Here is a 15,000-nt window from a genome sequence, read left to right on the forward strand (position 1 = left end):
GTGATGTTTGGTGAAGTGACTGGTAGAGTGTCCGGGATTGAAAGGGGAAGAGCAAGAGAGGGTGTGGCTTAAGTGATGAGTGATTGAATGACATGGAAAGTAGTGGAATGGAAGGAGATATCATCTAGGTTAATGTGAGTAAAGGTTAGGTTGGGTAGTGAAGGTTGGGCTTTTGTTAATGCGTATGAGCCAGGTTGTGAGAAAAGTGAATAAGAGCGGAATGAGTTCTGGAATGAATCAACTAGGTGTGTAGAAGGACTGGGTAGTAGGAATTATGTAGTGGTCATGGGTGACTTAAATGCTAGAGTGGGCGCTGCAGAGGTAGAAGATGTTATTGGGGGAGTATGGTGTACCAGGTGAAAATGAGTGGTGAGAGACTGGTAGATATGTGTGTTGAGCAAGTGATGATGATATATTCTCGCTTTTTCAAAAAGAAAGATAAAAACAAGTAATACATGGGTAAGAGTGGCAAATGCAAGAGTGGCCGAAAGGGCGTTAATGGATTATGTGTTGACAGCTAAAAGAATGTTTGAAAGATTGAAAGACGTGCATGTGTTTAAGGGTTTGGCTAACGGTTTGTCTGATAATTTTTTGGTGGAAAGGAAATTAGTTGTAGCAAAAGAGTGGGGAAATGTAAAAGGGAGCTTGTCGGGGTTGAAGAGTTAATAAAACCAGAGGTAAAAAGTGAATATCAAGAAAGGTTGAAAATGGCATATGTTGAAAGTAAAGAGAAGCTGGTAATTTAGAGGAAGAGTGGAAGTTGGTAAAAGAAAATTTTGTTGGGATTGCAAGTGACGTGTGTTGCAAGAAGTTTGTTGGAGGTAGCATGAGGAATGGCAGTGAATGGTGGAATGAAGGAGTGAAGGTAAAAGTGGAAGAGAAAAAGAAGGCATTTGAAGAATTGCTGCAGAGTAATAAGTGTAGAGAAGTATGAAAGATATAGAGAGAAAAATGTTGAAGTAAAGCACGAGGTAACTGAGGCAAAGAGGCCGGCTGACCTGAGGTGTGGTCAGGGATTGGGTCATTCATATGAAGAGAATAAGAAGTTTTGGAAAGAAGTGAAGAGAGTAAGGAAGGCTGGTTTGAGAATTGAAGAGACAGTGAAAGATGGAAATGGAAGGTTGTTAAAAGGAGAGGAGGCAGGGAAAAGGTGGGCGGAATATTCTGAAAGATTACTTAATGTTCGGGATAATGGGAGGCAGATATAATTGCTGTTGCAGGTGTTGAGGTGCCAGTGATGGGAGATGAGAATGAGAGAGATTACAAAAGAGGAAGTGAGGAGAGCACTAAATGAAACGAGAGTAGGAAAAGCACCTGGTGTGGATGGTGTGAGAGCTGAGATGTTGAAGGGAGGGGCTGTGACTGTAATTGAATATTTGGTGAGATTGTTTTGTGTTGTCAATAGTACCAGTAGATTGGGTTTGTGCATGTGTTTTACCATTATATAAGGGCAAAGGAGATGTGCATGAGTGTTGTAATTGAAGGGGTATTAGTTTGTTGAGTGTTGTTGGAAAAGTGTATGGTAGAGTACTGATTAATAGGATTAAGGATAAAACTGAGAATGCAATCTGTACAGGGTGGTTTTAGAAGAGGTAAGGAATGTATGAATCAGATTTTTACAGTTAGGCAGATATGCGAAAAATATTTAGCAAAAGGTAAGGTGGTGTATGTTGCGTTTATGGATCTGGAGAAAGTGTATGATAGAGTTGATAGGGAAGTAACGTGGAATATAATGAGGTTATATGGAATTGGTGGAAGGTAGTTGCAAGCAGTGAAAATGTTCTACAATGGTAGTAAAGCGTGTGTTAGGATGGGAAATAAAGCGAATGATTGGTTTCCGGTGTGAGTGGGGCTGAGACTTGGATGTGTGGTGTCGCCATGGATGTTTTACTTGTATGTTGATGGAGTTGGTGAGAGAGCTGAATGCTAGAGTGCTTGGACGAGGATTGAAACTGATAGACGAGAATGATCATGAATGGGAGGTAAATCATTTGTTGTTGGTGGATGATACTGTACTGGTTGCAGATATGGAAGAGAAGCTTGGCGGATTATTGACAATTTGGAAGGGTATGCGAGAGAAGGAAGTTGAGAGTTAATGTGGGTAAGAGTAAGGTTATGAGATGTACAAGAAGGGAAGGTGGTGCGAGGTTGAATGTCATGTTGAATGTCGAGTTACTTGAGGAGGTGGATCAGTTTAAGTACTTGGGGTCTGTTGCTGCAAATAGTGGAGCAAAAGCAGATGTATGTCAGAGTGTGAATGAATAATGTAAAGTGTTTCGGACAGTCAAGGGAGTGGTAAAGGATAGAGGGTGATGAATGAATGTAAAGAGGGTTCTGTATGAAAAATGATTTTACCAACTGTAATGTATGGATCGGAGTAGTGGGATATGAAAGTGATGGAGAGACAAATTGAATGTGTTTGAGATCCAGTGTCGAGTGAGGTGTATGGTTGGTGTATCTTGATTAGACAGGTTTAGGAAAAAAGTAGTGAGGGTGAGAACAGGTGTAAGAAATGAATTAGCAGCTACAGTCTATATGAACATGTAAAGGTGGTTGGCCATGTAGAGAATGGAAAATGGTCGTCTATTGAAGAAGGCAATAAATGCAAGAGTTCATGGAAGAAGTATAAGATGAAGGTCAAGGTTTGGGTGGATGAATGGGATGTAGAAAGATCCAAGTTATAGGAGCATGTAAAAAGCTCTAAGTTATAGGAGCATAGATGTGAGAGGCAAAAGTGTGTGCTAGATATAAGAATGAATGGTGAGCGATTGCGACGCAGTTCCGGTAGGTTATGCCGCTTCCTCTGGTGACCACTGAAATAGCAGTAGTAGGGGTTCAGCATATGAAGCTTCATTTGTGGTGTATAACGTGGAAGGGTGGGCTGTGGTACCCTACCACTACCATTATATAGTTAGTCCGTTGTGGGAGAATCAGTAGTTAGCAAATGAAATGAGCATATTTTTCTTTTTTTTCATTAAGCAAAATTATATTTGCCTATAATGGAGTTTTCTGTGTATCACTGCACTAAACATTAAAAGATGGAAAATCAAAAGAATTTATTTTATTTGTTAAAAAAATATTTTCAGAATTGATGGTGCCGATGACTCGCATGTTAATGGGGAGGAGCACGATGAATCACGAGAAGGTAAAGTATTTTTTATGTATTATGTCAGTTTAGCATTAAATATGTTGGTCAAGTTGCAACTTTGATCAACAAGCATCTGTATTTTTGAGGTGTTAATTCATCAGTTACTTGAACACTGACTATGACTTTCTGATTTGCATTAATATTTTTTTTTTTTTTGTAAAGATTTAAGGGCTTAAGTATTTTTGATCACGTGCTGCACTATTAAGATTGGCTGCAAATTATTTTATTTTGAATGGAAAAAGAGTTAACTGTAAACTGGTAGTAGCAGTGGTAAGTATACTAAGTTTTTGATGAGAAATATTCAGAAAATCATACACAGGATTCGAGATCATGAAGCACTGCAAGGAAACTTGTGATACTAGGAACTGATACACAGTTTATTGTTTATGTTTTTTTTTTAAGTCAGATTAACATGTTTGTGGTAGTTAGCAAGGACTTGTTCAAATGAAGTAGTAGTACTAACAATAAGCATGAAGTGAATCATACTTTTTAACTGCAGGGTGTTAGGTATTTTGGTAGTGTGAAAGGAAATTCTGTAATCGATCGATAAATACACAGGCAGTAAGTGATTTATGTGTATAGATTTATAAAGTACTGTGTGTAACTTAGTATGAAGCCCCTTCATTTTGATTAATTATGAAAGGAGTATATCCTTTTTAATTTTATTCGCCCACAGCATTTAGCGTTGGTCACTTATGAGGCTGGAAACACTGCATGGCTTTCAGATAAAAGTGTGTCACATATGTGTACAGCTTTTTGGTTTTGAGCCATTGCTTCATGAAATGATGTATTGATACCCTTTAAACTTTATTTTTGGTAACTGCCGTTTGTTGCTGGAGTGAATTCACGGAAAGTTTTCAGCTTTTTTATTTTCTTGTTACAGTATGACATTATAATGATCCCAGCTAAGTTTATATATATATATGTGTTATCTTATGATCAGCTGTAGGGCTTCCAACATCTGGTATTCCTACCAAGAGTAAATCACACACATTGCCCCGAGGTAAGAGATAGCTAAAGTGAGTGCATTGAGCTTTTACAGTGGTTTTATTTAGTGCTTCAAGAAAAGCTGTTGATGTAGTGATAGCAGTAGCTTCTTATCAATGAATTTGCCACTAGCGATTTATAGTTGGTTTTCGTTGTCAGTTACATATTGTATACCTTGTAATTATGGTACTGTATTGTGTAAGTATTGGTGAGGAAAGGATATAAACTAAAGTTGAATAGAATAATCACCATCACCATTAGTACAGTGCTCTATTGTGTATGTTCAATTAGCAGTTTTAAAGAAGAGTTCTTGCTTTTTAATGTATTTTGTTAGGGGCCATCCTTATTACATAATGTTAAGTGCTGTGAGTCACAATCTGGTCTTTGTAAATTAATTATGTGGGAAAACGGATCTGTACTGTATGGGAGCCCTGGGGTTTTTCTCTTAGTTAGTTTCTATTTGGCTATTTGTATCTGCTGCATTTTGAAACATCCTTTCATGGGTAAAGGTATGCTGTGGTTTCTTGATCTCTGCAGTACAGTAACATTTCCTACATTTCAGTGAGAAAAAAACGGTGAGATTTTTATTTGATAAGTTTGCTTTATCGTTGTAATTTAGCTACAATTTGATACATGTAAGCTAAGGTTGAAAGTGTAATACAATATCCAGAATTACCTATGATGTGTGTTTTTGGTTCTATGCACTATGAAATATTTTAGTCTTGAAATGTAATTCTATTTTGTTAATACATTTACTTGTAGTATTTGTGGTTCCCCTTGGTATGTATGAATTTTATTTCTGAATGTGCCATCAAGGTACGGAAAATGCTTGGTTTATTCACAATTCTTTATACAATGTGTATATTTAAACTGGATAATATAAACATTTTGTATATTTAAATTCCTTGAATTAGCAGGTATTATTACAAGAAGGAAGAAAATTCCTGTGATTCATGTTTTGTTTTGTGAAATTTGCTGAGCAAGTTAATGATGTATCAACATGAGCCATAGATGTACACAGCTTATAACAACAATAGATCCTCTTTTTAAGGAAGTCTTATTGACTATAGTAACCCTCCACCATACAAACCAAATGCATTGCCAGAGTCCATTTGGAAGCTGGAAAGGTTGCTTGACCAACATCATTAGGTTTATATAATTAATGAACATAAAACTAGGTAATTTTGCATTTCCTGATGGTATTATAAGATGATATACTGTACTGTATAATATATGCAAATGACATTGATATATACTGAGGGGAAGCCGAATGTTTCACTCTAAATGCATCATGTAATAAGGAATCCTTTACAGGGTCTTATTCATTGTTGCTTGCTATCTATGACTTTGGGTTAGGCATTATACATTTTGTTGAAGATATTTTAGAGTTGTTGCATGTTTTAATGCATGATGCATGATATGCATGCTGTGCTGTGTTGTAGAGCATGAGGAGAGAGGAGCAGCTCGTGGGGGCAGTGCACCCAGCACACCTCGCCCACCCTCCACTCCTGCAACCCCTGCCTCTGCATCAGGTGCAGTACGTGGGCATCCAGGCTCCTCTGCTACCCTACCAGCGCAGTCACCTTCCACATCAACTTCCCGTGAGTAAATCTTAAAGGGACTTGATTATACTCCCCATTTTATTCTTGTTGTATGCTTTTAGAATAATTTATGTTGAAGATTTAAGTAAAATTGTATTTCTTTTGTTGTGTTGTAAATTTATTTAGTACAATTTTGAAATACTGATATACTGGATTTAGGTTTGTTTTTTATCGAGTAGAAATTGCTTATAAAGGCTTTTTGCTTACTCACCTTAAGGTAAGTGGGCTTGCTGAATATTTGTGGTTTTTAGCCTGATTCTTTATCTTACTATGAAACTGTAGATTTAGTAAATTATTCCTATTTAGTTTTAACTCAGTCTGTAGCTATCAAATGAATTTTATTGAGAGGGTCAGTTGTGGTTATTCAGGAATAGTGTGTGCTTTCAGAAACTCGTGGGACGGCTACAATATCTAAAGAACTGTATTAATTTAGGCAACCAAGAAAATGACTTGACTCTCAATAACAGAACTACCATTGCAAATGTGAATTTTAACTGGCTATTCACCAAAAGCAGCTTTTCAAGCTTCTATGCTTTGGCATTTTTTAAAAATAAGTGTTTTTATGAACTTCATTGGAACTGATCTGCTCTGCTAATTTATATTTCCAACCTGCCTTCAAAGGTCTGCTGTTACTTTGACTATCATATATTGACAATAGATTCAGCCTTGTGTAGCTGCATAACCAGGAAGCTGTTATTAGAAAGTAGTGTTAGAAAGTCCAAAATCTTAGGAAGGTACATTTAACTTTACATTAGTTTTTCAGTACAGTTGTACCCAGTCTTGCAAGTAACTTTGAGTAAGAGCAAATCAATATGATATACAAGCATACAAATTCAATTTGGTTTATGAGGATTGTATCAGTCTATGAGAAAAAATTCTGTGCTGGACGGGAATATTTTGTGGACCAGTACTAACTCTTACAAGTAACTTAGTGTAAGAGCAAACCGGTATACTATATGAGCATGTAAATTCAAATTGGTTTACGAGCATTGTATCAGTCTTCGAGCAAAAATGTTGTGCTGTATGGGCATATTTTGTCAGGGATGCCAGGCATCCCAGTTTTACTGGATTTCCGTTTTTGGGAGGGGGCAAATCATAACATCCCGGCAATTCGCTCAGATCTGAGAAGAAAATATTGGGGGGGTGGGTACCGGTATTTGCTGCATCTCAAAATAGTCTGTAGTGCCTTAATTCTAGAAACTATGTTTGAATGCAGTGATCTCAATTGAGTGATCACGGGGTTGTCAAGAAAACTTCAAATAATTCAATCAATCAATCAGTGATTGCGGGTTCTTACAGCTAAGCTTTTGAAAATGAGCCTTGTTTTATTGGCTCTTAAAGGATTTATGTTAAGCAACTACATTGTCAGATACTTTTTATTGGCTACTTCAAAGGAACTTGGAGCTTTAGGTTACATTTCAGAACAAGAAAAACCAGTAGGCTTGCTGAAAATCGAATCATTCCTGCAGAGGACAAGGCCAATTTCATAAATATTCTGAAACTTTCAAAGCATTTAGGAAAAAAAGAATTAAGAATATATTGAAAAAATCAGCAAATTGAAAGGTTTACTTCAACGTTGGAGGGAAATTTGGTGCGTTTTATGTTGGCGAATAACTCTAAAAGCAGCCACCTTTTAAGTTGAGGTAATAATTATTCATATATATATATATATATATATATATATATATATATATATATATATATATATATATATATATATGTATGTATGTATGTATGTATGTATGTATGTATGTATGTATGTATGTATGTATGTATGTATGTATGTATGTATGTATATAACGGATTTTGAGCGAAGCGAAAAATCTATTTTTGGGTGAGATAGCCATGGCGTCCTGATGGAAGGTTCCTGTTTGGTAGCTTCCTTGGGTATAAGACTACTAAGATATTCCCAGAGAATTTAACCACAGGTTATCACAGAATTCTAACTTCTGGAGCGAGTATCTCAAAGGTTTCCCTTTAAGACATCGTAATACAACAGGGGACACGCATGTCTGAACGTGCCACATAGCTATCTCCACCCCGAACAGAGTTAATGCTTCGGTGTGTAAGGATTGAGAATAGCTGGGAGCCGTTCCACAGCTAATCTCACTCGTGGCTACTACTGATACTCGAGACGTAAACAAACGGACGCCATTGCTCTAATGACGTCACGCGCGTCTTTATCCTGGCGCCAGTTGCTGCCCATCACCATGATACAATTGTGTAGGGTGGGAACAAACTGAACGAAGTAGTAGGGAGGGTCCATCAGGACGCCATGGCTATCTCACCCAAAAATAGATTTTTCGCTTCGCTCAAAATCCGTTTTTTGGGCTCAAGCCATGGCGTCCTGATGGAAGAGTACCAGAGAATCAATGTATCGTGGTAGATTTTCCCCCAAAGTTAAGTGCCTAGGCATTGACAAAACAGCAAAGTAATCTTAGGTAAGAACCATAGGAACGAAGTATCCTGCCCCCCATTGGTAGGAAGTTCCCATGGGCTATGCCGACGTCAAAGTGGTATTGAAGGGCTATTCATCTTGACAGAAGAACTTTTAAGAGCTTAGAGACGAAGCAGAATGTTTGATATTTGTATAGGAACATTCTGAAGTAGGTCAGTGGTGGTTGGGCACTGAGTATAGAGTTCATCTCCTGATTATCAGAAGTAAGTATTCGTGTAGGAACCTTACTGAGACAAGGTGAATATAATTTAGGATTAGATATCTTAAATTCTTCATGACCATAAAGGAGGAGTAAATAAAACTATGACAGTATGTATTTCATAGTAAGTAGGAGCTGAAAGAGACGCATAAGTAATAAAATAGAAATTTTATTTCACAATGCAGAAATTAAATAATTTACAGCAAAAGTAAAGTTCATTTACAGTAATAATAATGTACATAGAAATAAAGGCTTGTTCTTGAATCTGAAAAGGAATTTCAGGATTAGTAGGTACTCGTTCTCGAGGAACGCAAGTCTTTAAACAACACATCATGCTCAAGGCATGCGGCACTTGTGTGACACTATGACATTTCACCTGGGATAAGAACAGTTATAAAAGCACTAAGTGTTTTTAGACATCACTATGAATCGCTCGAGGGTCAACATAGGCACCCGAAGAGTTAGAGTCCCAAGTAACTCACTGTTCTACGCAGAGTTAGGTGCAGGTTTCATAACACTACCTGCGGCTACTACAAAATGTTTGATTTCGTGCACTTGTTTCGCATAATGTTTAAAGAAAACTCGCGAGGACTTCCAGCCCGTAAAGTTTTTAAAACTCTCAAAGTCCATGCTCTGAAAGAAGTTCAGAGAAGATGCCACTTTTCTAGGATCATGACCAGCGGGTGTACTGTTCGGATCCGCTCTGCGAATGAAGTAGGTGATTTTCGCTCTTAATTGTTTCAGTGACAGGTCGCTGCCCGATGTTTCTCCTTTGAAGAGTTGGCCTCCACCAAAGTTCGAAGTTCTGCGAAGATAGACCTTGAGACTCTCTACTGGACATAGAGAGACATCCTCCTTCAGGGGGCATATTCTCCAAGGGCCCCATCTTTTGGTGGGTAATTCATTTTTGGCGAGAAACGTCGGATCAGGGGAGAGGGTCACTTCTCCTGAATCAGCAAACAGGATGTGTCCCTCCTCTCTTGATAATGCCACTATTTCGCTGACTCGAGCTCCCGAGGCGAGAGCAAATAAAAATATAACTTTCTGAGTCAGATCCTTGAGGGGGCATGAATCGTTGTCCAAGTTGGAGGCGAAATGGAGCACCTTGTCTAGTGACCAGGAGATCGGTTTCGGAGGGGGTGCTGGGCGTAGGCGAGCACATGCTTTTGGTAATTTGTTAAAGATGTCGTTGGACAGATCAATTTGGAAAGCATATAGAATTGGTCTAGTCAAAGCCGATTTGCAGGTTGAAATCGTATTGGCTGCTAATCCTTGTCCATGAAGGTGAATGAAGAAGGACATACAGAAATCAATGGTGATTTCTTTAGGATTTTTTGCTTTAACAAAGGAGACCCATTTCCTCCAGGATGATTCATATTGCCGTCTCGTGGATTCGGTCTTGTATTCCTCTAGGAAGTCTAAACTTTTCTTCGAGATCCCAAACCTCTTCTTTGCGGCAAGGGAGAGAAAATCATGAGATGAAGGTCCTTGATTTTCGATGATGAAGCGAAGACAGTCGACTTCTGTACTTGTTGAGAGAGAACTGGGCCCGGGAGAGGGATCAGCTTGGGCTGCAGCTCCAGGACCAGGGGGTACCAGTTGCTCCGGGGCCACTTGGGAGCCACTAGGGCCGCTGTCCCTTTGAAGGTTCTCAGTTTGGAGAGGACTTTCAACAGAAGGTTGGTGGGAGGGAACAGGTATATCTTGGACCATCTGTTCCAGTCCAGTGACATGGCGTCCACCGCTTCTGCTTTGGGGTCCTCGTACGGGGCTACGTACAGAGGAAGTTGATTGTTGTCGCTCGTTGCAAAGAGATCTATCTGAAGTTCTGGGACTTGATGAGAGATGAAGGAGAATGATCTTGCGTCTAGAGACCATTCCGACTCTATCGGGTTTGTCCGAGATAGAGCATCCGCTGTCAGGTTGCGGAATCCTTGTAGGTGAACTGCAGACAGGTGCCACTTCTTCTTCTCCGCCAGACGGAAGATTGGGAGAAGCACCTGATTTATCTGGGGCGATCTTGAGCCCTGGCGATTGAGACAACGAACTACCACCGAGTTGTCTAGGGTTAGACGGATGTGGATCGAGGGCGGCGGGGATAACTTCTTCAGAGTAAGAAGGACCGCCATGGCCTCCAAGATGTTTATGTGGAACGTCTTGAATAGTGGAGACCAGGTCCCTTGAGCTTGTTTCAGGTGGGAGTGACCTCCCCAGCCCTCCAGTGAGGCATCCGTGTGGATGTTGAGAGATGGAGGAGGGTGTTGGAGAGGAATGGACCTTTTCAGGGCCTTTGCTTCCGACCACGGCTTTAGGAGGCGTCGAAGTCTGTTTGGAAGCCGTCTCTTGAGGTCTCTTCGAGCGATGGATGCCGATCGTCTCCAGACTCCCGCGGCATCCTTTAGCTGTGCGCAAAGCACTGGGTTTGTCACTGAGGCGAATTGTAGCGAGCCTAGAACTCGTTCCTGCTGTCGTCTTGAAATGCGTTTGGATTTCAGTAGTCGCTTGACAGACCCTGCTATTTCCTTCCTTTTCTTCTGGGGGATGGAAAGGCGGTGTGACTGAAGATTCCAGTGGATTCCCAGCCACTGAAACTTCTGAGCTGGAGAGAGGCGAGATTTCTTCTCGTTGATCTTGAATCCCAGGTGTTCTAAGTACTGGGTAACTTCGTCGCAAGACTTTGCACACTCTTCGGGCGATGGAGCCCAGACTAGCCAGTCGTCGAGGTAGGCCATCACCTGGACGTTTCTTAGGCGGAGCTGTTGTACTATGGCATCCGCCAGCTTTGTGAAGATCCGAGGGGCCACATTGAGGCCGAATGGCATGGCCCGGAAGGCGTAGCTTTTCCTTTGGAGTCGAAATCCTAGGTAGGAGGAAGCGTGATGGTTCATTGGAATGTGCCAATAGGCATCCGCCAGGTCTATAGAGACCGTGTAGGAACCTTGAGGCAGAAGGGTCCTTATTTGTTGAAGCGTCAGCATCTTGAATTTGTTGTTCTCTATGAACTTGTTGAGGGGGGATAAGTCCAGAATGACTCTGAGCTTGTCTGAGTCCTTCTTGGGAACGCAAAACAGTCTCCCTTGGAACCTGGTGGACTTTACCTTCCTTATCACCTTCTTGTTCAAGAGGTCTAGAACATATTCTTCCAGAATGGGGGTCGATTGTTGAAAGAACCGCTGGAAGATTGGGGGTGGTTGCACCCAACTCCAGCCTAGACCGTTCTTGATGATGCTGTGTGCCCAAGGATCGAAGGTCCAACGATCCTGGAATTGGCGGAGTCTTCCTCCCACCGGAAGCACTTCATTGCTTCTGGTGTCCCGAGGACTTGTTGCCTCGGCCGCTAGCTCCCTTTCCTCCTCTACCTCTGGAGGGACGACGAGAGGCGTCTCTGCTTGCACCCCTGGACGAGCCTCTACCTCTGGCATGAAAGGTAGTGGATGGCTGCTCAAAGGCAGGGGTGAAGACCGGTGACTGTGACAACACCGGTTGGGGGACCAATTGAAAGGTCTGCTGTGGTTGGGCAACCACTTGGGAGGTAGCGGGTCCCGGAAACTGACGTCGTTGTTGACGTTGCTGGGGTTTTGGTTTCTGAGGTTTCCTCTTAGGCTGAGGTCCATCGTCCTGAGAGGGTTTCCTTTTTCTGGACATGCCCCACTTGTGGAGAAGGTTCCTATTCTCCGTGGCGGCTCTGTCAGTTATTTCCTTGACAAGGTCAGAAGGAAACAGGTGCTTTCCCCAGATGTTGGAGGAAATCAGCCTCCGGGGTTCGTGTTTCACGGTGGCACCGACAAACACGAATTCACGACAGGCTCTACGAGCCTTTATGAAATGGTACAAGTCCTTCATTACTGTAAGTAAGTGGGATTTGGCTAGTACCATGTAGTGATCAGGTACTCTTGTGTCACAGGCCATAACTTCAAGTTGGACTTGATGAGAAAGAGATGCCGCAAGCCTCTCCTTCGTGTCTTGTTCCCGGCGAAGGAGGTGATCATTGAGCTTAGGGAGGTCCTCATTAAACTGACGTCCGGCGACGTCAGGATCGAGCCTACCCACGACGAAAGTATGTTGAACATCTTTCCATTGTCTAGTGTCAGGGGGTGTCACGATGGAGAAGGGTCTGCACTCCTCCAGTGCAGGGCAGGGTTTTCCTTCTTCCGCCGCTTTAAGGCATGCAGCTAAGGCCTTTTCCAGGAAAGGAAGAACCGCAGTGTCAGGTGCTACATAAGTAGGATGCTTCTTGCTCAAGGCAGGAAGCTTAGAGCAGGTAAAGCCCCTGCTCTTAAATGCGGAGGCTAGCATAGCCTGGGCCTTTGCGAGATCGAACACTATCTCTTCTTTAGGTTCGGTCTCCTCCTTCGAGGCAGGTTCGGAACGAAGCCGGACGTAACAGTCCGGGTAGGCCTCGAAGCTTGGGAAGAACTCCACATCTTCCAACGGGACCGTGCCAATCTTGTCACTAACAAAGATCCTGCCGGTCGCAATAACCATATGCTCTGCATACCTCCACGGGTTGGCATGAGAGCAAGCTGGGAGATCCTTAACCGAAATCTTCTTCGGTTCTCTGGATCCAATCATTGACCTGATGGACTCCTGGTTCTCCTTCAGTCTGTCGTCCATGACAGCTCTAATCAGCCGGATCAGTTCTTGGGTAGACGAAGAGGGATCCGGGGTCGAGGAGGTAGACGGAAGGGACACATCCGTCGGTGTAGGAGTAGGCGGAGGGATGGATGAGGGAGGAGCTCCAAGCTCCGACTCGGTGTATTCCACCTTGTCTTCGTCCTCTTCGGCTCCTTGAGCCATAAGCGTCTTCTCCGTGTCTTCCGAGACGTCAGAGATCTGCTCATCATCCTCGGAATCTAATCGACACTCATGCATGGACTGAGCCATGACCACATCAGGTTCCACCGTAATTTGGACAGTGGGGATTGCGTCTTTCGGAACCACTGAGTCAGGGGAGGCCTTAGGGAACAACAGGGACCTCAGTTCTTCGGTGGCCAGGTACGGTCCGGTAGCATTTTTCTGAAAGCCACGCACCCACTTGCGCAGCTTTTCGCGAGAAATGTCTCTAACCTCCGCTGAGGGAGGGTTATGGAAGGCCTCAACTAGGTGGGCCTGGCAGACCGTACAATCCAGTGGATTCCAGAACTTCAAATCCCCTTTCTTGTCTGCACAAGGGGCGTGAGTCCTACAAGCCGTATGCCCGTAAAACTGCGGGCGTTTCACAGCGCAGAAGGCGAAGTCACACTTCATCTGCTCCTCCTGTGGAAGAAAGAGAAAATGAGTATGGGGGAGTCATAGGAATGGCTCTTAAACTAAGTTAATATTAATCATTAATTTTAACTTAAGAAGGTGTGATGCATAGAGAATGAAAACAGTAAAGGAGAACATGCTCCATGCATCTCGCCCGGCTGGTTACCATAAGCTTGGTCCTGGGATAATCCAAATGACCGAGATCATTGGATATAGTTTCCTAGGATTCCCATTATATTGGAACTCCATGGAAAGCCAAGGACAAGGTTGGGATCGAATTCATTCGGTTCCCAGTAAAGAGCCAGAAGGCCTCATAAAGGTAACTGCTTCTGGCAACCAGCCGTGCTAAGATGCACATAGCATGCTGGAATTAGAAGAATGCAAAGAGACAGCATGATCACTAATAAAGCAGTACCAGGTACTGATCTTAAAAGCAAAGCAGCTTATCTATTTGCTATGTAGGGCTATCTTAGTCTTATGATAGCTACAGTGAGGGGGTGCAAGTATTCTTGACGCCTCCGGGGCATCCGGCAAGCCGCCGGCATGCCGGAGCTCGCTCCAGCATAGATTCTGGCATTAGAACAGACAATTTTCAAAAGTCAGTTAGATACCAGGATGGCGGCCGCCGGCACAGCGGCGGCACGCCGGCAAGGAGCGGCGGCTCCGGCAGCCGGAGGATGCCAGGTTGGTGACTGGGATAAGGATGGTACAGGTAGTATCGGGTTGCCGGCAGTATATGCCGGCACTCCGGTGATCGACCGGCAAGCGGACGATTAGATAGGAGTAGGAGAGCCGCCGGTAGTAGCCGGCGGCAGCCGGCAGTCCCTCGGTACACGGGGGGCTGGCGGCAAGGGTAGGGAAGTCACCAAGAGGGAGGCAGGTATTGCCGACAGTAGAGGCGGCAAGAGACCGGCACCCGGATAGATAGAGAGACAGGGGGAGGGGGGAAGGAATGCAGGAAGTACCGTCAGGGTTCCAGACATCCCTCCCCCTCCCTGAGAGGGTGTACCCATGATAGAGACAGGCTCTAACATCCATAAGCAGGGGTCACTAGGGACCGGGAGCAGGTAGCCCAAGGGAGGGCTAGGGAACACCCAAGAGGGGGGGGGGAGACTCCCCTATGCAGAACTACACTAGTAACTAACCTTATAGGACACTATGAAGGTATATGTACCAGAGCGGACTGCACAGGGAAGCTCGGGTAGCCCTACTCATCCACCCTAAGGAGGATTTGTAGGACAGGGGACAGATGAGTATAAACTAACCTAAGCATAGGCTAGGCTATACAAGAGATAGGTGGGGAGGGAGAAGAGAGAGGTCTTCCCAGGAAGGGTTTCTGTACCAGAGCGGCCACTAAGGG

At 43.1% G+C, this 15,000-nt stretch overlaps 1 protein-coding gene across 7 annotated transcripts in view; it reads left to right on the plus strand.

The window, feature by feature from the left end:
- Positions 1-15,000, plus strand: part of beta-Spec (spectrin beta chain) — a 151,808-nt gene that overhangs the window by 105,425 nt on the left and 31,383 nt on the right. For 3 of the 7 annotated variants that reach the window (XM_068383139.1, XM_068383142.1, XM_068383140.1), the window contains 2 exons: positions 3,087-3,145; positions 5,578-5,736. In XM_068383139.1, the coding sequence (XP_068239240.1) occupies positions 3,087-3,145; positions 5,578-5,736 (218 nt within the window). Of the gene's footprint in view, positions 1-3,086; positions 3,146-4,091; positions 4,178-5,577; positions 5,737-15,000 lie in introns of those variants that run through there. The other 4 variants (XM_068383143.1, XM_068383144.1, XM_068383145.1 and 1 more) reach the window with 2 other exon arrangements.

This window comes from Palaemon carinicauda, chromosome 11 (assembly GCF_036898095.1).
Source record: "Palaemon carinicauda isolate YSFRI2023 chromosome 11, ASM3689809v2, whole genome shotgun sequence".
NCBI lineage: Eukaryota > Metazoa > Arthropoda > Malacostraca > Decapoda > Palaemonidae > Palaemon > Palaemon carinicauda.